The 27,992-nt window shown below is 41.1% G+C and overlaps 1 protein-coding gene across 1 annotated transcript in view; it reads left to right on the forward strand.

Annotated features, from left to right (window-relative positions):
* Positions 1 to 27,992, forward strand: part of wdr11 (WD repeat domain 11) — a 131,855-nt gene that overhangs the window by 86,625 nt on the left and 17,238 nt on the right. The window contains exons 17-24 of the mRNA XM_021605791.2: positions 25 to 131; positions 214 to 328; positions 1,443 to 1,614; positions 2,027 to 2,135; positions 8,522 to 8,584; positions 9,023 to 9,088; positions 15,707 to 15,896; positions 22,812 to 22,907. Coding sequence (XP_021461466.2) covers positions 25 to 131; positions 214 to 328; positions 1,443 to 1,614; positions 2,027 to 2,135; positions 8,522 to 8,584; positions 9,023 to 9,088; positions 15,707 to 15,896; positions 22,812 to 22,907 — 918 coding nt within the window. The remainder of the gene's footprint in view (positions 1 to 24; positions 132 to 213; positions 329 to 1,442; positions 1,615 to 2,026; positions 2,136 to 8,521; positions 8,585 to 9,022; positions 9,089 to 15,706; positions 15,897 to 22,811; positions 22,908 to 27,992) is intronic.

Raw genomic sequence — 27,992 nt, forward strand, 5'->3', positions numbered from 1 at the left:
CCTCTCTTCCTATGTATGTTGCAGGGCAGTATGGGTAGCATTGCGTGCATCGCCTGGAAGGGAGACACTCTGGTTCTCGGTGATGTGGACGGGAACCTCAACTTCTGGGACCTCAAGGCCCGTCTCTCCAGGTAACAAGTCACGTGTGTGCTCATGTGTGTTCATTCATCCGTGCATGCGTGAGTGTGTGTAGTACCTCAATGTTTGTTCCAGGGGGATCCCTACTCACCGTGGTTGGGTGAAGAAGATCCGTTTCGCACCTGGGAAAGGGAACCAGAAGCTACTGGTCATGTACACAGATGGGGCAGAAGTCTGGGACACCAAAGAGGTGAGTTATTTTTCTCTATTGGTCCTTCCTCTCGAAATAGCATCTAGAGACATTCCGTGTAAATTTTATCAAGGTTCAAAACTTCAAGAATAACCTATGGGCCAAATTCACACAGATTGTCCCACTAGCTAAAAGTTCGACTTTGTGCGAATTCAAAATAGGGTGCCACGCTAAATGATCGACTGAAGATCTGCACTTTGATTGACCCTCCTTCATCAAAGGTCCCCCCCAGAATGATTTTCCTAAGGCATCGTATGCATTTCTGTAATTTACTGTACCAGGCGCTTTTAGTCAGTGCATTTCACTAAGGTGATAAACCACATGTAGGGATTACAAGTAAAACACTTTCCTCAATAAAGCAGCTATCAACAAAATCAGTGTTACAAAAAAGAAAAGTGTTAGTACAACAAAGCCATGTGTTAGTATTATTTATATACACTACCGTTCAGAAGTTTGGGGTGACTTAGAAATGTCCTTGTTTTGGAAAAAAAAAAGCAAATGTTTTTGTCCATTTAAAATAACATCAAATTGATCAGAAATGCAGTGTCGGCATTGTTAAAAAATAAAAGATTTAAGATGGGCAAAAGAACACAAACACTGGACAGAGGAACTCTGTTTACCTGAATTGTGAGTTCCCAGTGATGCATGTAAAGGAGAGATGGATCTCCTATGGGGGATTGCATGTGCACCAACAGAGAGAGAGGCTGGAGAAGCTTTCGCGCCCAGCGGCAGGCAACAGATGGCGTGGGCGGGAGCGAGAGAAAGGATGAAGAAGAGGGAAAAATATAGGAGAGATCTCAAACGCACCAGTGCTCTCTTGACTGCTGTCTCAGACTCCTACTCGCACGCACGCACGCTCATACACTCAAACACAGACATCTGTATGGACAATTTTAAGTTTCATTTTGACAGTTTGACACGTTGGTTTGAGAACTATGTAAATGTTTTATTTCCTATCATCTGTCAATCTAATCCTAAATATTATCCAATTAACATCCAACCTCAAATCATTTCATCATTTCTAAACCAATCATATAACAATGCACCTTCCCCTGACCAATCAGAGCTTCTGTTGTGTATCCATGCTCCTCCCCCTGATCTCTGATCCCTGTAGGTGAACATGGTAAGCAGCCTGCGGATTGGTCGGAACGTGAACTATCGTATCCTGGACATCGACTGGTGCACCTCTGACAAGGTGGTGTTAGCCTCTGAGGACGGCTGCATCCGTGTGCTGGAGATGGCTATGAAGTCTGCCAGCTACAGGATGGATGAACAAGACCTGACCGGTGAGAGATGGGAGAGAGAGGGAAGCGAAGAGAAAGGGCATATAGGCTTAGTGGAAGTAGAGCTGCGCCCGGATTCTCCACCCTTCTCCCGATGTCCAGTCATGAATTTCTGATCATTGGATTGGTGAAATAATCGGCTAAAGGGACTTTTCAGCATTGTTAAATCCATAGTGTGCAGATCCATAGTAGAATCAGGATGCAGCCTGCCACAGTCTCTGAGAACAGTGGAGTAATTAATTAGTTACCGTATTTCATTGTTTATTGTCAAATTGTAGTACAAACTACTGATATAAATAGTTGAGCGATGAACACTGAACATTTACAGTATTAAGGGTAGTTATCTGACACTAGCAATTGCCCCAACTTCCTAATGCTCTTTTGACCTGTAAACTGTGACCTCTAACCCCCTCAGATCCTGTGTGGTGTCCATACCTGCTGCTCCCCCGTGCTGCCCTCACCCTGAAGGCCTTCCTCTTGCTGCAGCCCTGGTCTGGCACATTCACCATGGACATCACACAAGTGTATGTATCAGCTCTAAATGGGTCCCACATTAACCCTCTTGAGTCTATTTAGCGTAATAACAAAATCCCCATATAAATCTGTCTGTTTGAGCATCCGACGATAAAGGCCTTCCACATCTGCGGTACAAGGTGGCAGAGCTACAGCGGTGTTTGTCAGACCCTGACACAACCTGATAGTCGATCATCATCATCAGTCGATCAAGAAATGTCTGTAGCGTCCGAACGGTCTGGCCTACTTACTATTATGACCCCTCTATGGGAAGGTCTCTCATGAACACGTACACTACCTTTCAAAAGTTTGGGGTCACTTAGAATAGCAAAAAAATGTGTCCATTAAAATAACATCAAATTGATCAGAAATACAGTGTAGACATTGTTAATGTTGTAAATTACTTTTGTAGCTGGAAACGGCAGATTGTTTTATTGAATATCTACATAAGTGTACGGAGGCCCATTATCAGCAACCATCACTCCTGTGTTCCAATGGCAACTTGTGTTAACTAATCCAAGTTTATCATTTTAAATGGCTAACTGATCATTAGAAACCCCTTTTGCAATTATTTTAGCACAGCGGAAAACTGTTGTTCTGATTAAAGAAGCAAAAAAACTAGCCGCCTTTAGACTAGTTGAGTATCTGGAGCATCATCATTTGTGGGTTCGATTACAGGCTCAAAATGGCCAGAAACCAAGAACTTTATTCTGAAACTTGTCAGTCTATTCTTGTTCTGAGAAATGAAGGTTATTCCACGCGAGAAATTCCCAAGAAACTGAAGATCTCGTACAATGCTGTGTACTACTCCCAAGTACATTGGAGTGTTTAGTTTGAGAAACAGACACCTCAAGTCCTCAACTGGCAGCTTCATTAAATAGTACCCGCAAAACACCACTCTCAACATCAATAGTGAAGATGCAACTCCAGGATTCTGGCCTTTTAGGCAGAGTTGCAATGATAAAGCCATATCTGACTGGCCAATAAAAATAAAAGACTGAGATAGGCAAAAGAACACAGACACTGGACAGAGGAACTCTGCCTAGAAGGCCAGCATCCCGGAGTATCCCGAAGTACTCTCTTCCATCTGCCCCCCCCCCCCCCCCCCCCCTCAGCTCTGACCGAGAGGGAGGGGTGGTCCAGCATCCCTCCTCGAGAAGGCATCGGCATGTCCATGGGCTGCACCTGATCTGTGGATCACAGAGAAAGCAAAGGGCTGTAATGATAGGAACCAGCGGGTGACCGGGCGTTACTGTCCTTATTCCGTGACATCCAAACCAGTGCTGCATGGTCCGTTACGAGGGTGAAGTGCCGTCCCAATTACTCAGTTTTTCCCCACAGTGTAATTTGTTCCCTCGTCAACAGCTACCCGCTAATGTACACGACTGGGTTTTTCCCTAAAATGGGCTTGATTAGTCAGAAGTACTCCTCAGTTTCATCAGCTGTCTGTGGCTGGTCTCATACAATCCTGCAGGTAAAGAAGACAGGTGTGGTGGTCCTGGGCTGGTGTGGTTACTGTTGTGAGGCCAGTTGGACATGCTGCCAAATTCTCTAAAACGACATTGGAATCGGCTTATGGAAGGGAAATGAACAATTAAATTAACTGGCAACAGCTCTTGTAGACATTCCTGCAAACATATATGCCAATTGCACACTCCCTCAAAACTTGAAACATCTGTGGCATTGTGTTTTGTGACAAAACTGCACATTTTAGAGTGGCCTTTTATTGTCTCCAGCACAAGGTGCACCTGTGGAATAATCTTGCTGTTTAATCAGCTTCTTGATATGCCACACCTGTCAGGTGGATGGATTATCTTGGCAAAGGAGAAATGCTCACTAACAGGGATATAAACAAATTTGTGCAAAACATTTGAGAGAAATAACCCTTTTGTGCATATGGAACATTTCTGGGATATTTTATTTCAGCTCATGAAACAAGGTACTAACACTTTACATGTTGCGTTTATTACTGATCAGTATAGATTGAACAACAATAACTAGAAATGATTTCTGATTCATACACAATGTTTGGAGAAGGGGAGACTTTTGCCCTGAGACGAGTGGGAGGGAGGGAGAGAAAGAGATAAAGAAACGCCCATCCTCGTTTGTCTGTCTGTGTGGGGAAAGCAGTTTGTTCTAATCCAATTGGTACAGCAAGCTCAACCAATATACACACCCATTTCTTTACAGGCAAAATAACTAACCAATAGTTGTTTAGAGCACACGGTCACTGTTTGAGTGAAAGAGAGATGTGAGCTGGCAGCTGAATTTTTTTTTTTCCCGATCACTGATAATGACAAAAAAATACTTATCATAATCATATTTGAAAAATTCTCCATATCCATCAATACTTGTTTTGCTTGGTCGCAAATGGGTCTTCCAAATGGACTATGACCCCAAGCAAACTTCCAAAGTTGTGGAAAAATGGCTTAAGGACAGCAAAGTCAAGGTATCGGAGTGGCCATCACAAAGCCCTGATCTCAAACCTATTGAAAATGTGTGGGCAGAACTGAAAAAGCGTGTGCGAGCAAGGAGGCCTGCAAACCTGACTCAGTTACACCAGCTTTGTCAGGAGGAATGGGCCAAAATTCACCCAAATTATTGTGGGAAGCTTGTGGAAGGCTACCCAAGACGTTTGACCAAAGTAAAACAATTTAAAGGCAATGCTACCAAATATTAATTGAGTGTATGTAAACTTCTGACCCATTGGGAATGTGATGAAAGTAGTAAAGGCTGAAATAAATCATTCTCTACTATTATTCTGACATTTTGCATTCTTAAAATAAAGTGGTGATCCGAACTGACCTAAAACAGGGAATTTTTACTTGGATTAAATGTAAGGAATTGTGAAAAACTGAGTTTAGATGTATTTGGCTAAGGTGTATGTAAACTTCTGACTTCAACTGTACATGGGTCACCATGGAGGTTCAGACATACACATTGGCGTGTATGTCGGCTAAATGCTCACCTCGCCAAAGTTCTTTTGAGTTGTCAGGGTTCTGATTATGTATCTTGTTAAGCCAGCATGCCCTCTTTGGCTTTCTCACCTATGTCAAGATGTTTTTTAAAATGATTTTAATATATTTAAAAATCTCATAATATTCATTAAATACAGCCAGTCTAGGAAATTATAACAGTTGGCCTATTAGCAGCTCCGTTTGTATGAGGCTTGTTGACATCCCAAAATCGCCATATCCATATGTAATTGACCAGCTCAAATTGGTCGTATGTAGCAACATTTGAAATTTAGTTTTTTACATTGGTAAAAAGTAGAGTCCGCTCTACAAAATGGTACAGTGGGGCAAAAAAGTATTTAGTCAGCCACCAATTGTGCAAGTTCTCCCACTTAAAAAGATGAGAGGCCTGTAATTTTCATCATAGGTACACTTCAACTATGACAGACTAAATGAGAAAAAAAATCCAGAAAATCACAGTGTAGGATTTTTAATGAATTTATTTGCAAATGATGGTGGAAAATAAGTATTTTTGAGGAACAATGGGAAAGTAATTCTGCTTTGATTGTTGATTAACTTTGTCTACACCCATTTAGCATTGTCCACACCCTCTTAAGCAATCCCTACCCATCTCTTTAAGGATTCACATGTGAGGTCGTGCTAAACAGTGAGTAGTTTAGTAAAGATTAAGACTAAAAGTGGTAGTAGCCTACAATAAGGAAAAATTCCAGGTTAACAAAGTGTCCAGGTAAAAATATTTTATAAATATTAGTTGACGCTTACACAGACTCAAGTACAATTAATTCACCCAGTAAAATACTACTTGAGTAAAAGTCTAAAAGTATTTGTTTTTAAAAGTACATACGTAGCAAAAGTAAATGGAATTGCACGTAATTATCAAAAGTATAAATAATTTCAAATTCCTTATTAAACCAGACAGCCCAATTTAATTTAATTGTTTCATTTATGGATTGCCAGGGGCACACCAATACTCAGACATAATTTACAAACTAAGTATAAGTGTTTAGTGAGTCTGCCAGATCAAGTGCAGTAGGTGTTGACCAGGGATGTTCTCTTGATAAGTTTGTGAATTGGACAATTTTCCTGCCAAAATGTAACGAGACCTTTTGGGTGTCAGGGAGAATGTATGGAGTAAAAAGTACATTATTTTCTTTTGGGATGTAGTGAAGTAAAGGTAGCCAAAAGTATAAATAGTAAAGTAATGTACAGTCGTGGCCAAAAGTTTTGAGAATGACACAAATATTAATTTTCACAAAGTTTGCTGCTTCACTGTCTTTAGATATTTTTGTCAGATGTTACTATGGAATACTGAAGTATAATTACAAGCATTTCATAAGTGTCAAAGGCTTTTATTGACAATTTCATGAAGTTGATGCAAAGGGTCAATATTTGCAGTGTTGACCTTCTTTTTCAAGACCTCTGCAATACGCCCTGGCATGCTGTCAATTAACCCCTGGCAGCCCATTCTTGCATAATCAATGCTTGGAGTTTGTCAGAATTTGTGGGTTTTTGTTTATCCCACCCACCTCTTGAGGATTGACCACAAGTTCTCAATGGGATTAAGGTCTGGGGAGTTTCCTGGCCATGGACCCAAAATATAGATGTTTTGCTCCCCGAGCCACATAGTCATCACTTTTGCCGTATGGCAAGGTGCTCCATCATGCTGGAAAAGGCATTGTTCGTCACCAAACTGTTCCCGGATGGTTGGGAGAAGTCGGTCTCGGAGGATGTGTTGGTACCATTCTTTATTCATGGCTGTGTTCTTAGACAAAATTGTGTGAGCCCACTCCTTTGGCTGAGAAGCAACCCCACACATGAATGGTCTCAGGATGCTTTACTGTTGGCATGACACAGGACTGATGGTAGCGCTCACCTTGTCTTCTCCGGACAAGCTTTTTTCCAGATGCCCCAAACAATCGGAAAATGGTTCATCAGAGAAAATGACTTTACCCCAGTCCTCAGCAGTCCAATCCCTGTACCTTTTGCAGAAAATCAGTCTCTTTGATGTTTTTCCTGGAGAGAAGTGGCTTCTTTTGCTACCCTCTTGACACCAGGCCATCCTCCAAAAGTATTCGCCTCACTGTGCGTGCAGATGCACTCACACCTGCCTGATGCCATTCCTGAGCAAGCTCTGTACTGGTGGTGCCCCGATCCCGCAGCTGAATCAACTTTAGGAGACGGTCCTGGCACTTGCTGGACTTTCTTGGGTGCCCTGAAGCCTTCTTCACAACAATTGAACCGCTCTTCTTGATGTTCTTGATGATCCGATAAATGGTTGATTTAAGTGCAATCTTACTGGCAGCGAAATCCTTGCCTGTGAAGCCCTTTTTGTGCAAAGCAATGATGATGGCACATGTTTCCTTGCAGGTAACCATGGTTGAAGTAGGAAGAACAATGATTCCAAGCACCACCCTCCTTTTGAAGCTTCCAGTTTATTATTCGAACTCGATCAGCATGACAGAGTGATCTCCAGCCTTTTCCTCGTCAACACTCACACGTGTTAAGGAGAGGATCACTGACATGATGTCAGCTGGTCCTTTTGTGGCACGGCTGAAATGCAGGGAATGTTTTTTGGGGATTCAGTTAATTTTCATGGCAAATATGAACTTAGCAATTAATTGCAATTCATCTGATCACTCTTCATAACATTCTGGAGTATATGCAAATTGCCATCCTACAAACTGAGGCAGCAGACTGTGAACATTCATATTTGTGTCATTCTCAAAACTTTTGGCCACGACTGGACATATACTGCCAAAAAATACTTAAGTAGTACTTTAAAGTATTTTTACTGAAGTACTTTACACCACTGCCCAAATGCCTTCACACCAGAACTTTATATGCTGTTACACATGCACTTATCACATAGTATTCCATACATAAGTTAAGGCCATGCAACCTGAGTTGATACCTGAGTGTGGTGCGCTTGTACAGTACATAAACAGATGACTGCGCCATATATTTATGGGGTAGATACTTGATACGGTCACATGATATTGTTGTGCTATATCACAAAATCATGTTACGACCACACATATCAATATACATTTTATAAGTCTTGCTCAGTGGATGGGTCTCTACTGAAGGTGTAAACAGTACAGCCAAATGGTTACTTGCATAGTAGCAATGATTATTTCACTTCATTTTCACTCTGGGTGTAGGGGTTTGAGGTGCTATATCAATCTGACCCCAGGACAATTTTAATATGATACACATTATTTGAACTGTACATTTTATAGAGATCCTATTAAATTATTTATTCTAATATTCTGGTATTATAATTCCTAATTCAATGGTCTGGGACCAGACACAATGTTGATCTAAGTATTGCCTTTTAGATCATAAGATGTGGACCTGATCCTTGATCAGCACTTCTATTCTGAGACATGTTGTAAATCTGGGCCTTGTCTCTTTCTCTGTAGGGATTACACTGAAAAACATGAGATTAAGGGCCTGATCCAGGAACAGCTCAACTCCATGTCCAAGTGAGTGATCGCTCTTCAACAAACTCTCACATGCGCTCGCTCATACACACACACACATGTCAATGCTACTATTTAAAGCATTTGTCATAAATAATGACATCCTTGTTTTTTTCACACATGAAGTGACAGCAACATTTGGTGATGGGGGTCTATTTATCAGCATGTCTGACACACACGCATGCACTCACATTGTCTGTGTGAGAAGCAAATGTAGATATCCAGATTGCTCCAGCAGTGGAAGCCAGGTTTCCTGGTATTCTTTTTGTCTAGATGTCCTGCATAGTTGTGTGTATGTGTGTGTGATTGTATCTTGGTGTGCATGCGCACATGTGTGTGCCAGACTGTGCCTGCTGTTAGTTAAGAGCCCGAGAAACCTAATCTGTGTCTGTCTGTCTGCGTGTTTCTGTGTGATTCCGTGATCCTTGATTTGCTCCCCAGTGACATGAAAAGTGTCTTGCTGGATCCTGAGCTCAACCTGCTGCAACGCTGCCTCCTGGTGTCTCGGTGAGTGAGGGAGGGAGGGAGCGGGCGGGCATCACTGCACAAAACTTGTCCTGTTCTCCCATCCTCCTGTCCCTGTCGACATATCCACACTATCATACCACTTAGTATGAAGCAATTTATTGGCCACACAGCTTGTTTTCTAAGTAGTGGGCTAGTATGGACATTGTAAGTAGCCCTGCAGTCCCCTCAAAACACACCCCACCCCTCCTTGTGCTCTGGGGTTAAGTTTTGTTCAGGTACAGATCTAGGAACAGCATGCCTTCCCCTAATCCTAACCTTAACCATTAGTTGGGGAAATTCAAAACTGACCCAAGATCAGCATTTAGGGGCAACTTCACCCAATACCCGTCAGCGTTGGTTGGCACTTTTTTTATTTGTCCCTCTGCAGGTTATTATAATCGGGCATTGAACTGTGAGTCTTATGCATCCAGAGATATGACAAGGGAAATTATATTAGTAGTCAAAAACAAGAGTAAAATCCACACACTAGAAAAGACAGGTGACCAACCTTGACTATGTGTGTTTATTTGACACACATAGAGGTCTATGGAGCCTGTCTGCATTCCAGATTTCTGTAACTGTTAGCTTACCTGTGTATTTTTCTTATTAAGGATCGCCATTAGCTGCTGCCAATGCCACTTTTGCTGGGGTCCAGTGACATTAAGGCAGTTGTATACCGTTTAAAATATTACATTACATTTCTTAACACTTTTCACAACACATTAACTTCTTGACACTACTTTTCCCGTTAGCGGGATAATTGTCATCAACAACCGCTGAATTGCATAGCGCCACATTCAAATAATCTTACAAAAATATTTATATTCATGAAATCACAAGTGCAATATAGCACAACACAGCTTAGCATTTTGTTAATCCACCTGTCGAAAATATGCTTAACAGCGAAAGCAATCCAAGCGTTTGTAAGTTTATCGATCACTAGACAAAACATTATGAACACCTAGCATCAAAGTAGCTTGGTCACGAAAATCAGAAAAGCAATAAAATTAATTGCTTACCTTTGATCTTCGAATATTTTCACTCACGAGACTCCCAGTTACACAATAAATGTTCCTTTTGTTCCATAAAGATTATTTTTATATCCAAAATAACGCGCCAAACAAACGGAGGTATGTTCAGAAATCCACAGGCTCGAGCGGTCACGACAACGCAGACGAAAATTCCAAATAGTATCCGTAATGTCCACAGAAACATGTCAAACATTTTTTTATAATCAATCCTCAGGTTGTTTTTAAAATATAGAATCGATAATATATCCGGGATTGTCTCTTTTTCAGTAGGAGAGGGAGAGTCAATGGCTGCCCCACTGTGTTGCGCAAGCAAAACTCATGGGAACACCCAGCTATCCACCGACGCGATATTATCTTTCTCGCTTATTTTTCAAAATAAAAGCCTGAAACTATGTCTAAAGACTGTTGGCACCTTGAGGAAGCGATAGGAAAAGGAATCTGGTTGAGATCCTTTTAAATGCAGCGAAGGCAGGCTATGGAACATGGAGCTTTCAAAATAGAATCCACTTCCTGGTTTGATTTTTCTCAGGTTTCACCTGCAATATCAGTTATGTTATACTCACAAACAATATTTTGACAGTTTTGGAAACTTTCGAGTGTTTTCTATCCTAATCTGTCAACTATATGCATATTCTAGCATATGGGCCTGAGAAATAGGCCGTTTACTTTGGGAAGGTTATTTTTCCAAACATAAAAATAGTGCCCCCTAGCTTCAAGAGGTTTTAAGGGCTATTTGTGCCAACCTGTTTTGAGCCAATTGTTATTTTCCGAGGTCCCTCTTTGTGACAAAACTAGAGCCTGTGTAGTACCTGCGGTGTTGATTTAGTTTTTAAAAAGGCAGAGCTGTGCTTTATTATGGACAGACTTGGCCCATTTTAGCTAATGTTGTATCAACTTGTTTTGACCATGACATTTTACAATCCAGTGCTATTCCAAGCAGTTTAGTCACTTCAACTTGCTCAATTTCCACGTTATTTATTACAATATTTAGTTGAGGTTAAGTGTTTCGTGAATTATTTGTCCTAAATACAATGTAATTTGAAATATTTAGGAATAGCTTAACCTTTGCCATCCATTCTGAAACTAACTGCAGCTCTTTGTTAAGTGTGCAGGGATTTCACTCGCTGTAGTAGCTGACATTTTTTAGTGTTGAGTCATCCGCATTCATACACATTGGCTTTACTCAAGGCAGTGGCATGACATTAGTAAAGATTTAAAAAATGTATGTGCCTAAACAGCTGCCCTGGGGAATTCCTGATTCTTTGGATTATGTTGGAGAGGCTTCCAATAAAGAACACCCTCTGTGTTCTGTTAAACAGGTAAGGGAAGACCCCCAAGAAATGGACAAAAATGAGTGTCATCTTATTGGCATTGGGCGAACCATCTACATGACCGCAAATACCACTCAAATGGACGGCAGTTTATCAAGACCATATTGCAATCGGAACATTGCAAATGCCAAGTGTCATAAACCAAAAATCCCATAGGGGGTGAGCACGCTCCACCGTAGGATTTCATATGGGAAATGGTCACAAAGTCAGGTCTCAAGGGTGAAAATGTCAATCTCATATTTTCCCCCTCATAAAAAGTGTGGGGGGGTTGTCAATTATACGTATGTAGTAACCATATGGACATACTTTTGTCTTATTTTATTGAGTTTTGGTCACTTTTGAATGCTGGCGGTGCTTTCACTCTAGGGGTAGCATGAGACTGAGTCTACAACCCACACAAGTGGCTCAGGTAGTGCAGCTCATCCAGGATGGGACATCAATGCGAGCTGTGGAAAGAAGGTTTGCTGTGTCTGTCAGCGTTGTGTCCAGAGCATGGAGGCGCTACCAGAAGACAGGCCAGTACATCAGGAGACGTGGAGGAGACCGTAGGAGGGCAACAACCCAGCAGCAGGACCGCTACCTCCGCCTAAAAAGGAATTGAATACATTGCAAATGGACAAGGCTGTTTCTCGGTCTGAGAACCTTCTAGAGCCACATAACTCACCATGCACTACCGAATTAAGCTCTAGAACAGGTTTATAAAGTTTCGGAGCTCTAGGTCTGACGGTTCTTTGATGGTTCGAACGCAGGTATCTATTGCAGGCTCTGCGTGTTTGTAAGCCCCACACTGTGTCACTCCATCGTGGGTGGGTGGGTGTGTGTGACCTTTATAACACTTCGAAACAGCCCCTATGACCCCAATTTAAGGTGCTTCTGGTTGTCACAGAAGCAGAAAGTAAACACATATCCTTTTACATAATCCTAAATCCTTACGTTAAGAACTGACTGATTTACAGAGGGTTGAATGCAGTGTTTTTCACTAACTGTAGTTTGTGAAATCAAAAGCACTTTTAGGGTCAATTTAACCACTTCTGGTTGTTCCAGGAAGCTTAAAATCAACACAGGTAATCCTCATAGTGGCCTGATGGATTGTCATTGAAGACAGTTTTATATATGTTAAGGGTTAATTCCACATGGTCAAGGTTAGGCTTTCACAGAGCGGGAGGACCTTGGGAACGTTCCTGTGGTTGAATTAGCCTTAATGGTTCTGCCATTGTCACCAAAAAGCACCTCAAATGTAGGGCAGGCTTCATTTTGGACCTACTTTTTTGCACACTCGCTACGGTCAGACCGAGCGAGCTACGGTCAAGTGGGGCATCTCCTTGAACTCGACATGGCCTAGAGACTAGGCTGATGCCATTTGTTTCCCTTTCTGTGATGATTTAAGCCTGCACATTTCTGGATTTCAGCTGTATTTGATGGTAAAGTTCATACTTCCCCTTTAGGATATGAAGGGGACCATTCAATCTTTTCACGTTGATGTCCACACAACCTCTCCCCGATGAGCCCATCGAAAATGGCGTGTCTCTGTGACCCAGAGGCAGCAATATGTCCAAAGCATCATTAAATCACAACTAGCCAGGCTTCATTTCAGGCCTACAATTAGCGTGGTCGCTTCATTCAGACCGAGGGAGCTACGGTCAAGTGGGGCATCTCCTCTAGGCACGGCCTAGAGACTACGGTGATGGCATTTGCCAACACTTTCAGTGTTGATTTCAGCATGTCCGTTTGGTGTTGTTTCATCACTGTTTAAACGTATTGGTAATGGACAATAAGTCAGCCATCAAGTCAATAAGATATCATACCCAATTTGTCCAACTCGTTTAGAAGCCAAATATCACATATTTCAGAGGCGGTTCTTTGATGGTTCGAACGCAGGTAACTATTGCAGGCTCTGTGTGTCTTTAAGCCCCACACTGTGTCACTCCATATTGACTGTATGTGTGAGTACAGAAAATCTCTGAATCCCGCCTTAACTTCTTGACGCACCCATCCCGTTAGAGGGATCATTTTCATCAACATACGCTCAATTGCAGAGCGCCAAATTCAAATTAAATGACTAAAGATATTTAATTTACATGAAATCACAAGTGCAATATAGCAAAACACAGTTTAGCTTGTTGTTAATCCACTTGGCATGTCAGTTTCAATAAAGCTTTTCGGCAAAAGCATAACAAGCGTTTATGTAAGAACATCTCTCTCAGTAGACAAAATATTACAAACAGCTAGCAGCCAAGTAGAGTGGTCACGAAAAGCAATAAATTAAATTGCTTACCTTTGATGATCTTCGGATGTTTGCACACACGAGACTCCCAGTTACACAATAAATGTTCCTTTTGTTCCATAAAGATTATTTTTATATCCAAAATACCTCCATTTGTTTGGCGCGTTATGTTCACAGACGTAAATTCCAAATAGTATCCGTAAAGTGCGTAGAAAGATGTCAAATGTTTTTTAAAATCAATCCTCAGGTTTTTTTTACAATATATAATCGATAATATGTCAACCGGAATGTAGCTTCTTCCATAGGCGAGAGAGAGAAAATGGCTGTTGCGCATGAAAAACTCTGCTGGCACCCAGCCATCAACTGACGCGATGGGTTCTTTCTCGCTCATTTTTCAAAATGAATGCCTGAAACTATGCCTAAAGACTGTTCACAGCTTGAGGAAGCCATAGGAAAAGGAATCTGGTTAATATCCCTTTAAATGGAGGCAAGGCATCCAATGGAACAGAGAGGTTTCAGAAAAATCAGCACTTCCTTGTTGGATTTTCCTCAGGTTTTCGCCTGCAATATCAGTTCTGTTATACTCACAGACAATATTTTGACAGTTTTGGAAACGTTAGTGTTTTCTATCCTAAGCTGTCAATTATATGCATATTCTAGTTTCTGGGCCTGAGAAATGGGGGCGTTCCATGACGCCGATTCAATGTCTGTGCTCATGGGGGCGTGGCCACTGACTTGGTTAAGACTTCATATGAAAAACAATTCTCTCATTTAGAAGGCCACATTATATACCACATTATATATTCTCACATATAGTTTCATATTTAATCATATACGTATCCCCACATTTGAATGTGGATCTGATCACTGACAATTATACCCATCCAGAAATACAGTTATGTTGTCCTACCGTCTTTAGCTACATCATAAATTATTAACACTTTCGACAGGATTGTTCTTTAAATACACACAGACCATTTCAAATGTTTGGAATACAGAAATACTGTTTAATTATTCAACCTTTTGATGTTACCGTACTGCAACGTCTCTCTTTGTGGTAACAAAGGGATTTAACTTCCATTTCTGAGAGTGGGGGGAGAGAGGTTTCCTGCAGGTTTTTATGACCATCATAAAACTGGATAGAGGTGGCGCCTATGATCCTCCCCCCAAGGGCTTGTCGTGACACAGCTTTAATGTATATGGCCTGATATCATCAGGTATATCCTTGTTTAAATTAATAGCCTACGACATTGGTGTCATATTGGCTCAAATAGGATGGCAGGGAGATTTGAATGTAACATTGAGCTCCAACCATTAGTGCTAAGTCAGGAGATCTAGCTTTGTCTAAACTTAACTTTACACCCTCAAGCTTACATAAACCTGCAGAAGCAATCTGCTCTGAACTATGATTCATGTTTTTAACCCATTTTGACTGTTCTAAACCCGCCAAGCCCGAGAATCCCCAAGGACTCTCCTTTTCAGAAGACAAATGCACATTAAGGTGTCTTTTCTTCCGATGTTCAGAAGGTTCTTGCACTCACATTAAACTTTACAATAGTGGTTTGATGTTCTTGTACCCCTTTGCTAGTGAAGGGGGGTAGCCTAGCAACGGTTAGATATTGCACTGTGAAAATGTTTAAAAAGCATTTAGCAGAAAGATGGAGTAGAACGACGAATTGATGTGGGGATGGTTTCATGCAGAACTGGTCATGTGGTGCGGTCATTAGTGGTTGATCCATTTTTGCTATCACAACGAACGTTTCAAAACCAAGTGCAATCAGGGTCTTCATTAGGACACACTGTACCAGGATGTTTTGCAAACAAAAATGTGTGTTTCTTATCGGAGCCCCGGGTAGTGCATCCCTGTTTCGGCCTATTTTTGTCGGCACACCCTAACAACAAACAAAAAAATGTTGCAATGTAAAACAAATCAAGGGGTTCCTTAATGGACACTCACAGGTAATCCTTTCCTGTTTCCGTTTTAATTTGTTTCGTGCCTAATGAACACTGGCCTGGTTGTGTCCAAATGCAGGCTGTTTGGGGATGAGTCAGACTTGCAGTTCTGGACGGTGGCAGCCCACTACCTCCAGTCGTTCGCCCAGGCTCGCCACCTCAGTGTGCCCGTCCCCGAGGGCCAGACCCCAGCCGAGGGGACCCAGGCCACCCCACAGGGCCACCTGGACATCTACCACGACACCCTGTGTGAGAGCTTCTACTTCCAGGTGAGCGAAAGAATGGACGTTTTTTTTTATTAGGCAGTGTGCCTTGTATAACACACTGGAATCTGGTTGAGGGAGAAATTGGACAACAGGCTCCTTGAAGGCGGGAATTAAATTAATGTGGATACCATTCCATTCCAGGATTTGCAATCAGCCCATCCTCCAATTTAAAGTGACACCAGCATCCACTGGTCTAACAAATCAATGTGTTGTCTCTACAAGGGATTTATTCTAGTTAACGTCCAAGGAGGTGGGCATCAGTGTTTGAGAGTTAATGGGTATATACCATTACATTTGTCAAACTGTCAACACCACAGGTTGTATTGGCCCCAGACCACATAGCAATTCCTCTAGCAGACAGTCCCCTGTGACCATTCTGCAGAGTCGGCAGTTTTGACCGGTCAATACACACAGTCACACAAACCGCCGACTGCCCTCCCTCGTCCCTTGTTTGTGGTGTGCTCTGTATTTTCCAGTATCCCTTTGCCTTTGCAGAGGAGATGGGGGAGGAGTGAAAAAATAGGAGTGTAGGGCGTAGGAGAAAAACTGAATAGTTGGATGGAGAAGAGAAGAGTGCCCTGAGAAATAATCCAGCAAGGCGGGTGGATTTTTTTCAACCTTAATAATTGATTGGATCCTCTCTGGGTGTATCCCAAATTGCACCCTATTCCCTTTATAATGTACTACTTTTTACCAGAGCTGTTTGTGCCCAAGTCAAAATTAGTGCACTTGTACTATATAGGGAATAAGCTGCCATTTTGGACACAGCAGGGTTAGGATTCAGGAGGTGTGCTAAATCGGTGTTCATTGTTTGGCATGTCTCTGTTATGTCTGTCGCATGACTGGGTGACATGGCAACCACGTGACAACCAGACTCAGCTGTGATCCACCCGCTTGTCAGTTTCCAAGTTGATGGAGAATACTTTTTAATCAGAGATGGTGCATTTGGGCCTTCATGCGCGTCACTTTCTTCTGTCGGTCTGTCTAATGGAGATTTCGACCAACATTCTTTTTTTAGGGCCTAGAAAATATCCATCTTGGATTGTACACTAAACAAAAATATAAAAGCAACATGTAAAGTGTATGCCCCATGTTTCATGAGACCAAATAAAAGATCCCAGAAATGTTCCATCTGCACACAAAAAAATATTTCTCTCAAATGTTGTGCACACATTTGTTTACATCCCTGTAAGTGAGCATTTCTCCTTTGCCAAGATAATCCATCCACCTGATAGGTGTGGCATATTAAGAAGCTGATTAAATAGCATGATCATTACACTGATGCACCTTGTGCTTGGGGACAATAAAAGGCAGCTCTAAAATGTGCAGTTTTGTCACGCAACACAATGCCACAGATGTCTCAAGATTTGAGGGAGCATGTAATTGGCATGCTGACTGCAGGAATGTCCACCAGAGCTCTTGCCAGAGAATTTAATGTTCATTTCTCTACCATTAGCTGCCTCTAACGTCATTTTGGATAATTTGGCAATACGTCGAACTGGCCTCACAACCGCAGACCACGTGTATGGCATCATGTGGGCGAGCCGTTTGCTGATGTTAACGTTCTGAACAGAGTGCCCCGTGGTGGCCGGGAAGTTATGGTATGGGCAGGCTTAAGCTATTAGCTAGCTATACTAACACAATTGCATTTTATTGATGGCAGTTTTAATGGACAAAAATACCCCGACAAAATCCTAAGGCCCATTGGAAAGCATTTTTTTTTTTTAAGTATCTGACCAACAGATGCAAATCAGTCATGTGAAATCCATAGATTAGGGCCTAATGCATTTCAATTGACTGATTTCTTCATATGATTTGTAACTCAGTCAAATCTTTTAAGTTGTTGCATATTGCGTTTATTTTTGTTCCGTATATTTCCATGTTCAAAGTGTAATTTAACAATACGTATTATCATAAGAAATGGCATTAACACATAAACCAATTAAGAAAGCTTTTTCTGTTGACTGGTAGTTGTTCTACTCAATACATCAAATAGCCTTCTCAAATACCAGAACTGTTTCCCTAGAAAAATCACTTCAATGCTTGACAGCGTAACAATAATGTCCGGTTTTTATTTGTCTGGTCAACATCTGTGAGAGCCAGACCAGTTTCTCACTTCCCCTTTAAATGTTGAAATAAGTATTATTCCTCTGATGCCATGCCCATGAGATGAAAGTAGACAATGATGAAAGACTCAGAGCACAAGTGCTGCTGGTACACTGTCCATTGTTCACTAGTGTCAAGTCATATCATAGTCCATGGGCTGTATAGATCAAGCTTCTCGGAGTTGGAGTGCTGATCTAGGATCAGGACCCCCACAATGTTATTCCTTGTTATCTAAAAGGAAAAACTGATCCAAGATCGGCACTCCTACACTGAGACACTTCAGCTACATGCCCATTGCCCACTAATATCAACATGAAGAAAAATTATCTGCAATATTATGTAAGATGTGACGAGCTTTCAGTCAAAAATACATTTGTCAGAGTATTCCAAAATCACCATAACATGAGCCTAATGAGAGGACACTGACAGTCTATGCCTATGGAAGGCTTTTGAACCTACTGAACAATAAGACAAATATCATTATTTGTATTTGGTTTTATGTCCAAAGCAGGTGGTTGACACAGAATTAATCTCTGAATTGAATAAAAGCTCTAGTTACCTTTGACATTTTAGTCATTTAGCAGATGCTCTTATCCAGGGCATCACAATCGTATCAAGTACATTTTCCCTCAAAAAGTAAAGACAGACATGTGTAACTAGCTCCCCAGCGTTTAAGTAAAACTGCCAAAGAATACTCACCAGCAGTGGAGGCCGGTGAAAGGAGCCATAAGACGATGGGCCCACTGCATTGGTCGGAACAAACAGAACGGTACCAAACAAGGACACCACGTTTGACAGTTAACTCCACTCCAACCACCACAATGAGCCTGCTCTCCCACAGGTCCGCCTCACCAGCCTCCACCGCCCACAACATCCAAAAGAAGAAGAAGAATGAATATCCATCAACCTACTACTCCCTTTTGTAATGAAATTGGGCCGCCTCCTATGTAAACACCCTTCAGTGCTAGCCACACTCCACCATATCCACTTTTTTCGAAGTGATTGAGTGTGAATATAACACTTACACCCTCCATTGTCTCCACTAAATTGAAAGTAATGGAGTGTAGATATAACACCAAACAAACCTCCATCAACTTCACTAATTTTAAAACAGTCACGTCACGACAGTCCATTATCATTCATGTGATGACTGCTATTCATCAAATAATGACCTACTATGTTTATTACTCGATGAAATTAATCATGTAACAATTAACTCATTAGGAATTTGGGGCACCAAGGGAAAAGTTTGTTTCATGATTTACCATTTCCCGAATTAACTCAAGAATATATCGATATCATACCACTCATCAGTTAATAATTTCCTCATCTAAGTCTCATTCTGAAGATCGTAGACTCCGTCAATCCGCACAAACCCGGGTCTCACTGATCATTCCGTACCACACAAATTGATTGTTATTTATTCACTAATAAGCTAAGTGATTACATAAGATACACATATACATACGGTATAGGTTATTGTATAGAAACGTAATACGATGACAAGTCCCTAGCGGACACTGGTTACCCAAGATGGAAATATAGAGAGAGAAACAACACTTGGATACATTTGTAAACTAAGCTTCGTTTAGCCCTAATACCTTGCCCCAAACTGCCGATCTTATGGGTAAGAAGTAATGTATGTAAACTGAGAAAAAAAATAAACGTCCTCACTGTCAACTGCGTTTATTTTCAGCAAACTTAACATGTGTAAATATTTGTATGACCATAAGATTCAACAACTGAGACAAACTGAACAAGTTCCTTACACAAATTGAATAATGTGTCCCTAAACAAAGGGGGGGTCAAATCAAAATCAAAAGTAACGGTCAGTATCTGGTGTGGCCGCCAGCTGCATGAAGTACTGCAGTGCATCTCCTCCTCGTGGACTACACCAGATTTGCCCGTTCTTACGGTGAGATGCTACCCCACTCTTCCACCAAGGCACCTGCAAGTTCCCAGACATTTTTGGGTGGAATGGCCATAGCCCTCACCCTCCGATCCAACAGGTCCCAGACATGCTCAATTGGATTGAGATCCGGGCTCTACACTGGCCATGGCAGAACACTGACATTCCTGTCTTGCAGGAAATCATGCACAGAACAAGCAGTATGGCTGGTGGCATTGTCATGCTGGAGGGTCATGTCAGGATGAGCCTGCAGGAAGGGTACCACATGACGGAGGAGGATGTCTTCCCTGTAACGCACAGCATTGAGATTTTTGATGGTGATGTCTGGTGAGGACCTGCCTTACAACAGGCCTACAAGCCCTTAGTCCAGCCTCTCTCAGCCTATTGCAGACAGTCTGAGTACTGATGGAGGGATTGTACATTCCTGGTATAACTCGGGCAGTTGTTGCCATCCTGTACCTGTCCCGCAGGTGTGATGTTCGGATGTACCGATCCTGTGCAAGTGTTGTCACACATGGTCTGCCACTGCGGGGACGATCAGCTGTCTGTCCCCTCTCCCTGTAGTGCTGTCTTCATAAGTTTTCATAACTGTGACCTTGATTGCCTACCGTCTGTAAGCTGTTAGTGTCTTAACGACGTTCTACAGGTGCATGTTCATTAATTGTTTATTGTTCACAGTGTTTAAAACCTTTATAATGAAGATCTGTGAAGTCATTTGGATTTGACTAATTATCTTTGAAAGACTGAAAAAGGGACTCTTTTTTTTTACGCGTTGAATGGCTTTGTTGGTGTATCTCTGTTGGGCCCAGGCCTTCGTGGGCCAGGTTCAGCTTGGTGATAAGGGTTCGACAGAGGCCTTGTTCTTTGAATGGCCTTCTCCTTCGTTCTCGGGTGTAAGTCTGATTGTCCACAATATGTCATATTGTCCTTCTTAGTTGTCTGTTTATTTGCACTCGTTCAGGAAGTGTGGTCTCCTGAGGACAGCTAATCAGCCGTGTCGATGATCCCAGATTGGTGATAAAAGCCGTGTAGACAATGATTTGAAGAGAAGAACCGTATGGTCCTGCTGAAATTCATCACCTTAGATACAGTACTCAGTACTCAACTGTATCATTGATTGTTATGAGGTTCCTTTGTCTTCTTCAAACTCGTGTTGCATTTCGGGGTCGTGACTAATTGTAGACCTCAGCTGCAGCTTGTGGCCCTTCTATTCTGAAATGTTCATTCTTAACTAAAATGCTTTATACACTAGGGTAGAACGTCTTGCTGACACGCTCTCTGGGTTCCCTGGGGTGTAGCTAGTTAAGAGGCAAGGTATCACAATTTACTATGATCTCGTTAGAGAAATAAAATCAGAATCTTAACGTCACAAAACATTCTCTTTATCCTGGATATTTTCCACACAACGCAAAGCATGTAAACATGACATACACCGTATGAAAATTCTTCAAGTTACAATGTTTTCGTTATAACGTCTTCATGCAACTTTTAATGACATCCCAAAATAGACGTTAATTTTCCATATTCCATCTCTCATAAGTCCCAATATCCCAGTGTCCATGGTTTGATGTTGAAGTTCTTGGGCGGTAAACTCTAATGTAACACAGAGACATTCCATTTGCCCAAATTAGGCCACAAAAGGAATCGTCTGCTGCCTATGGTTTACGATCGAGATGTCATTAAAAAAAACACATCCATCCCTCTCCCCCTCTACGGGAGAGAGAGAACTCTGTAGAGCTGATCCACTGTAACCTGGTCCTTTGGATCATCACAGGAGAGTCATGGCAGGACTGTGGTCAGAACATGTTAAAACAGAACCCCCCTGAACGTAGACAGTAAGCAAAGGTCAACTTCAAGTAACAAGACACTTTTCAATTTCAAAATTCAGTCTCTTAGTTCAGGCTCGCTTCAACAGGCTCAGCTCGCCTCCACACTTTTGCTCTCTTCTTTAGCCTTAGCAGGTTAACTAAGATGGTGTAGCAGATGGGGAAGATGATGATGATGATGCCACCAAAACAGCCTCTCTTCCTCTGTCCATTTTCAACTGTTGCACCAACATGTTCTGAACACTACATTTACCTTCAGTGAACTTGTGTGTTTAGCACTATCCCCTTAGTTGTCATAGAGAACTTTTGGTATTTTATTTATTTTTATTTATCCTTTATTTAACTAGGTTTGGTACACAGCACTTCTTCTGCCCAGTATCTTCTCCTCAGTCCTCTTATAATACTCTGATTAGCTCTTGTGTTTTGGAAAATCCATCGAGTCTATCCACTAGACAATGTAATTCTAGATTTTATTACTTTTCTTCTTTGTTCTGAAAACACTTTCATGCATTTGTCTGAGTTTCATCAATTATCCTGCAGTGAACATTAAATGCAATCATTGTGATGAGTTGTTGCGGAATATAAATGTCTGATGGAGCTTGGCAGTGCAATAGAATAACGATTCTTGAATATTTAAACAAAATGTTCTCAACATGTTCTCTTTACCTAGTCTCTATCCCTTTACCTTCTTACTCTCCATCTCCTGTCTCTCATACTTTCTCATGTAATGATCTCATGAACAATCTCACCAGGCCAAAAAAATATATTATATTTCGGGAATTTAAGAGGAGGTTGGTCGATAAATATGTAGATGACAATTGTGATTGCCACTCGTACCACGTGACTTGAGGATTGCGTTTGCTATGTTTTGTTTGTAACGTAATTGAATGTACCTTTACTATATGTGTGTAACTTTAGTAACTGTTGATGGCTGCCATCTTGAAACAGGTCTCTCTTGTAAAATATATTTTTATTTCAATGATACGAATCTGGATAAGTAAAGGTTAAATAATAATCTCTCCATCTCGTCCTCTTTCTCTCTCATCTCTAAGTCTCGCTCTCTTTGTGTTGTAACAGAGGTTCCAGTTGGAGCGAGTCCATCTACAGGAGGTGAAGAGGTCCAGTTATGAACACACCAAGAAGTGTGCTGACCAGCTCCTCCTGCTGGGACAGGTCAGTACTACTGTCTTTACACTACTGTATGGGCTTCTGTAGAAGTTGTCATATGCACACACAAATACAATATTCTTTCTTTCAGACTAAATCTCTATTTTGCACACAAACACTTGTACACACACACACGCCTGAGCACACCTGCAGAAGAACATATACTGCAATCTGTCTTTCATACACAAAATATTTACAACGCGCACACTGTTCTTTTCTGCTCGCTCCCTCTTTCTCTCACCCCTTCTCTCTCTTCTCTTTTCTCTGAATGGAGCCTGATGGACAGGGATGAGTGTTGTTGCTCTCTTTCCCTCCAACACCCCTGTCAGTGGAGGATGAAGACGCGCCAATAGGGCTGTTAAGGTGACCGTATTACAGCCACACCAGCAGTTACCAGTTATGACGTTGTCAAATTCTACGTGACCGCTGAGTTACGGTGACAAGGCTACTCCAAAACTGCGTTCTGTATGAATGCCACCACTCGTACCGCTGATGGTCATTAGTAGCCTACCAAACTTGCTAAAGTACCTCAAGTTGCTAATGGCCTCGTATTTGGGGCGCTCTATTGTCCCTCTAATCACTCTGACATCAATGCAAATATCATCAAAAATCAAATCAAACACTTCATGCCATTGGAACACATTTTGGAATGTGAGGCTAATAATTAGCTGGTTGATAAGCTGAAACAGGTTATTATCATCTGAGGTTGGAGTGAAAACCTTCAGGAGGGTTAGCACTCAAGGAACAGGTTTGGAGACCCCTGGCATTGAATTTCAGCAGAATAGCACATGTCACGCAGTGAGAGCCAGCTCCTAAAAAAATAGCTTGTTGATGCGTGGAATGAAATGTGTTCTTATAAGCCCAGTTATTGCGGAACATTTCTATACACTATATCAAATAAAATGTGATTTGATTTGTAATTTATACAGTAATGTTGGGTATTACAGTAAAATACTTTTTTTTTTTACTGCACCATACTGTAAATGATGGTAGATTTTGTGGCTGAGGATAGAATTATTCAATTTCTAATGGTACTGTAATTCCACCCCACAGAATATCTTTGGAGTGCCAAAAACCTTTTCACCACTAGTGGTCGCATGGTATTGTTCTTTCTGTCGTATTAACATAGTTTGATGCATGGTAAGAGGCTATATTTATTGCACCTGTGAGAGAGAATTTAAATTTAAAAAATATATACATTTTACATTTTTAATTTAACTAGGCAAGTCAGTTAAGAACAAATTCTTATTTGGGTTAACTGCCTTTTTCAGGGGCAGATCAACAGACTTTTACCTTGGCAGCTTTGGGATTCGATCTGGCAACCTTTCGGTTACTGGCCCAACGCTCTAACCACTAGGCTACCTGCCGCCCCGTACTTATACTGCCCCATCAATTTAAAATGTACAGTGCCTTCAGAAAGTATTCATACCCATTGACTTATTTCACATTTTGTTGTGTCTTTGGCTATGCCGGATTAAGTGATATGACATGCTATTCTATAAAATCCTTTTTCCATAATATTACCTGATTGAGCTAATCATGTAAATGTAATTAACTAGAGAGTCGGGGCACCACAAAATAATATTTATAGAGCTGTTCCGAATAAACTCTTAAAGACCTAGTAATATTTTACATCAATAGCAGTCAATATTAATCGTCATCTTAATTCAGTCTCATCTGAAAGTTGAAGTTGAATCAGCAATACAAAATTGGGTTTAATTATTTATTTACTAAATACCTAACTAATCACACAGAATTACATATACACAGAATGAATTATACCTTGATTACAAATTACGTCATAAATGAAAACGTCCCTAGCGGGCGGAACAGATATGACAGCTGGTAACACAAAAGAAAAGGGGCTGGGTTTGAATGAAAGAGCGGAAGACTGGGGGACAAAAGGAGAAGCTATACTATCGTAAATACAGTATCTTATGCATTCTAAATTACCGCCCATTTGGAAAAGGAAAATGTGAATAAATATTTACTCTGAGCTGCGCTTCGGTAGGTCGGTGGTAGATGGAAGGCCGTGTTGCCAAACCGAGTCCTTTGTCCTTTGATGAATGTCTCTGGTGGTCAATTGGATACGTTGAAGTAACGTCGTTGTGTGGTGGAGGGGATACTCTTGTCTGTTCTTTCCTAGCCCGTGTTTGCAGCTGCTGTTGCTAACTCAATGGCTAGGAGGTATCAAGTTAATACCATTCGCAACCAAAGCTTACTCTGAGGTTGGCTTAGTTCTGTAGTTGACATGTTAGTCCTTTTAACGCAGAGTCTGCAGACCTCACGTACATGGAACAGGATGTTACATTTTTGTCAAGGCTTTATATAGTGGACTGTGTTTGAAAAGTTTTAGAACCCATGACTCTTCATAGGGGCGGGCCACTGATTGATAAGAGCCCTAACCTTATGAAAACCCAAATCTCTCATTTGGAAGCTAAAATTACATTTAATCTCTTCACCCATAATTTTATATTCAAACATTGAAATTGAACAACAATTCCATGTGACTCCTATGTGCAGACTTTCCACTGTAGAGTTTGTCATCCTATCATTGATGAGAATGTCCCAGATGACAACCGAACTGACATCATATTCATTAAGTACCACCGCATATGTTCAATTGGTCGGATTACCAGAATATAGTTCATTTCCCCCCACCTTCTGATGTTCCCAGGATCTCTATGTTAACCAAGGGGTTTTCAAATTTCACATCAGTAGGGTAGAGAGAGGAAAAAGGGGGTAAGAGGTATTTATGACTGTCATAAACCTATCCCCGGGCCAACGTCATGACATGTGTTACAGCCTAAATTCAAAATGTATAAAATATTATTTATTTTTCTCACCCATGTACACTATAATGACAAAGTGAAAACATGTATTTTATTTTCTTTGCAAATGTACTGAAAATGAAATGCAGAAATATTCATTCTGCATTTCAAACCCCCGAGTCAATACTTTGTAGAAGCACCTTTGGCATCAATTACAGCTGTGAGTCTTTCTGGGTAAGTCTCTAAGAGCTTTCTACACCTGGATTGTGCAACATGCTCCTTATTCTTTTCAATATTATTCAAGCTCTGTTATATTGGTTGTTGATCATCGCTAGACAGACATTTCCAAGTATTGCCATAGATTTTAAATTTAAGTCCAACTGTAACTCGGCCACTCAGGAACATTCAGTTTCTTCTTGGTAAGCAAGGGTTTGGCCTTGCATTTTAGGTTATTGTCCTGCTGAAAGGTGAATTAATCTCCCAGTGTATGGTGGAAAGCAGACTGAACCCTATTTTCTTCAAGGATTTTGCCTGTCCTTAGCTCCATTCCATTTATTTTGTATCCTTTATCCTCATCAGTCCATAATGATTACAAGCATACCCATAACATGATGCAGCCACCACTATGCTTGAAAATATGGAGAGTGGTAATCAGTAATGTGTTGCAATGGATTGGCCTCAAACATAACACTTTGGATTCAGAAGAAAATGTTTATTGCTTTGCCACATGTTTTGCGCTTTTTCTTTAGTGTCTTGTTGCGAACAGGATGCATGCTTTGGAATATTTGTGTTCTGTACAGGCTTCCTTCTTTTCACTATGTCAATTAGGTTAGTATTGTGAAGTAACAATAATGTTGTTGATTCATTCTCTGTTTTCTCCCATCACAGCCATTAAACACTGTACCTGTTTAAAAGTCACCATTGGCCTCATGGTGAAATCCCAGAGCAGTTTCCTTCCTCTCCGGCAAATGATTTAGGAAGGACACCTGTATCTTTGTAGTAACTGGGTGTATCGTATTGATGCACCATCCAAAGTGTAATTAATAACTTTACCATGCTCAAAGGGATATTCAATTCAATCTTCTTATTTTTTTACACATCTACCAATAGGTGCCCTTCTTTGCAAGGCATTGGAAAACTTCCCTGGTCTTTGTGGTTGAATCTGTGTTTGAATTTCAGTGCTCGACTGAGGGACCTTATAGATAATTGTGTGTGTGGGGTACAGAGATGAGGTAGTCATTCAAAAATCCTGTTAAACACTGTTATTGCACACCGACGTGAGTCCATGCAATTTATTTTGTGACTTGCACATTTTTACTCCTGAACTTATTTAGATTTTCCATAACAAAGGGGCTGAATATTTACTGACTCAAGACATTTAAGCTTTAAATATTTTATGAATTTGTTTTAAAAAATAAAATAAAAAACTCTTTACATTATGGGGTGTTATTGTGTTTTGGCCAGTGACTAAACATCTCAATTTAATTCATGTTTAATTCAGGCTTTAACGCAACAAAATGTGGGGTATGAATACTTTTCTGAAGTCACCGTATAGGGTACAGACTGGAGTGGCAGCAAGTCTTAAACCTTAAATGGTTGAGACATTTTGCCATGTTCTTTTGGTCTGTAGTCACTGCCAGTTTTGGAAGCCTTTGTTAACTTTTTGGTGACTGGGTGGCAGTATTGAGTAGCTTGGATGAATAAGGTGCACAGAGTAAACTGCCTGCTACTCAGCCTTTAAAGCGTATATGCATATAATTAGTATATTCGGATAGAAAACACTCTGAAGTTTCTAAAACTGTTTGAATGATGTCTGTGAGTATAACAGAACTCATATGGCAGGCGAAAACCTGAGAGAAATCCAACAAGGAAGTGGGAAATCTGAGGTTTTGTAGGTTTTCAACTCGTAGCCTATCGAAGATACAGTGGGATATTGGTAATGTTGCACTTCCTAGGGATTCCACTAGATGTCAACAGTCTGTAGAACCTTGTTTGATGCTTCTACTGTGAGGTGGGGCCAAATGAGAGGGGATTGAGCCAGGTGTCTGGCAGATTGCCACGAGCTCATGATGCGCGGTCATGTGAAAGTTAGCTTGCGTTCCATTACTTTTCTACGGACAAAGGAATTCTCCGGTTGGAACATTATTGAAGATTTATGATAAAAACATCCTAAAGATTGATTATATACATCGTTTGAATTGTTTCTACGACCTGTAATTTAACTTTTTGGACTTTTCGGCCGACCTTTCGGCTGGACTTGCACGAGCGTTTGGATTTGTTTACCAAACGCCCTAACAAAAGGAGCTATTTGGACATAAAT

The sequence above is a fragment of the Oncorhynchus mykiss genome, chromosome 1 (assembly GCF_013265735.2).
Source record: "Oncorhynchus mykiss isolate Arlee chromosome 1, USDA_OmykA_1.1, whole genome shotgun sequence".
Classification (NCBI taxonomy): domain Eukaryota; kingdom Metazoa; phylum Chordata; class Actinopteri; order Salmoniformes; family Salmonidae; genus Oncorhynchus; species Oncorhynchus mykiss.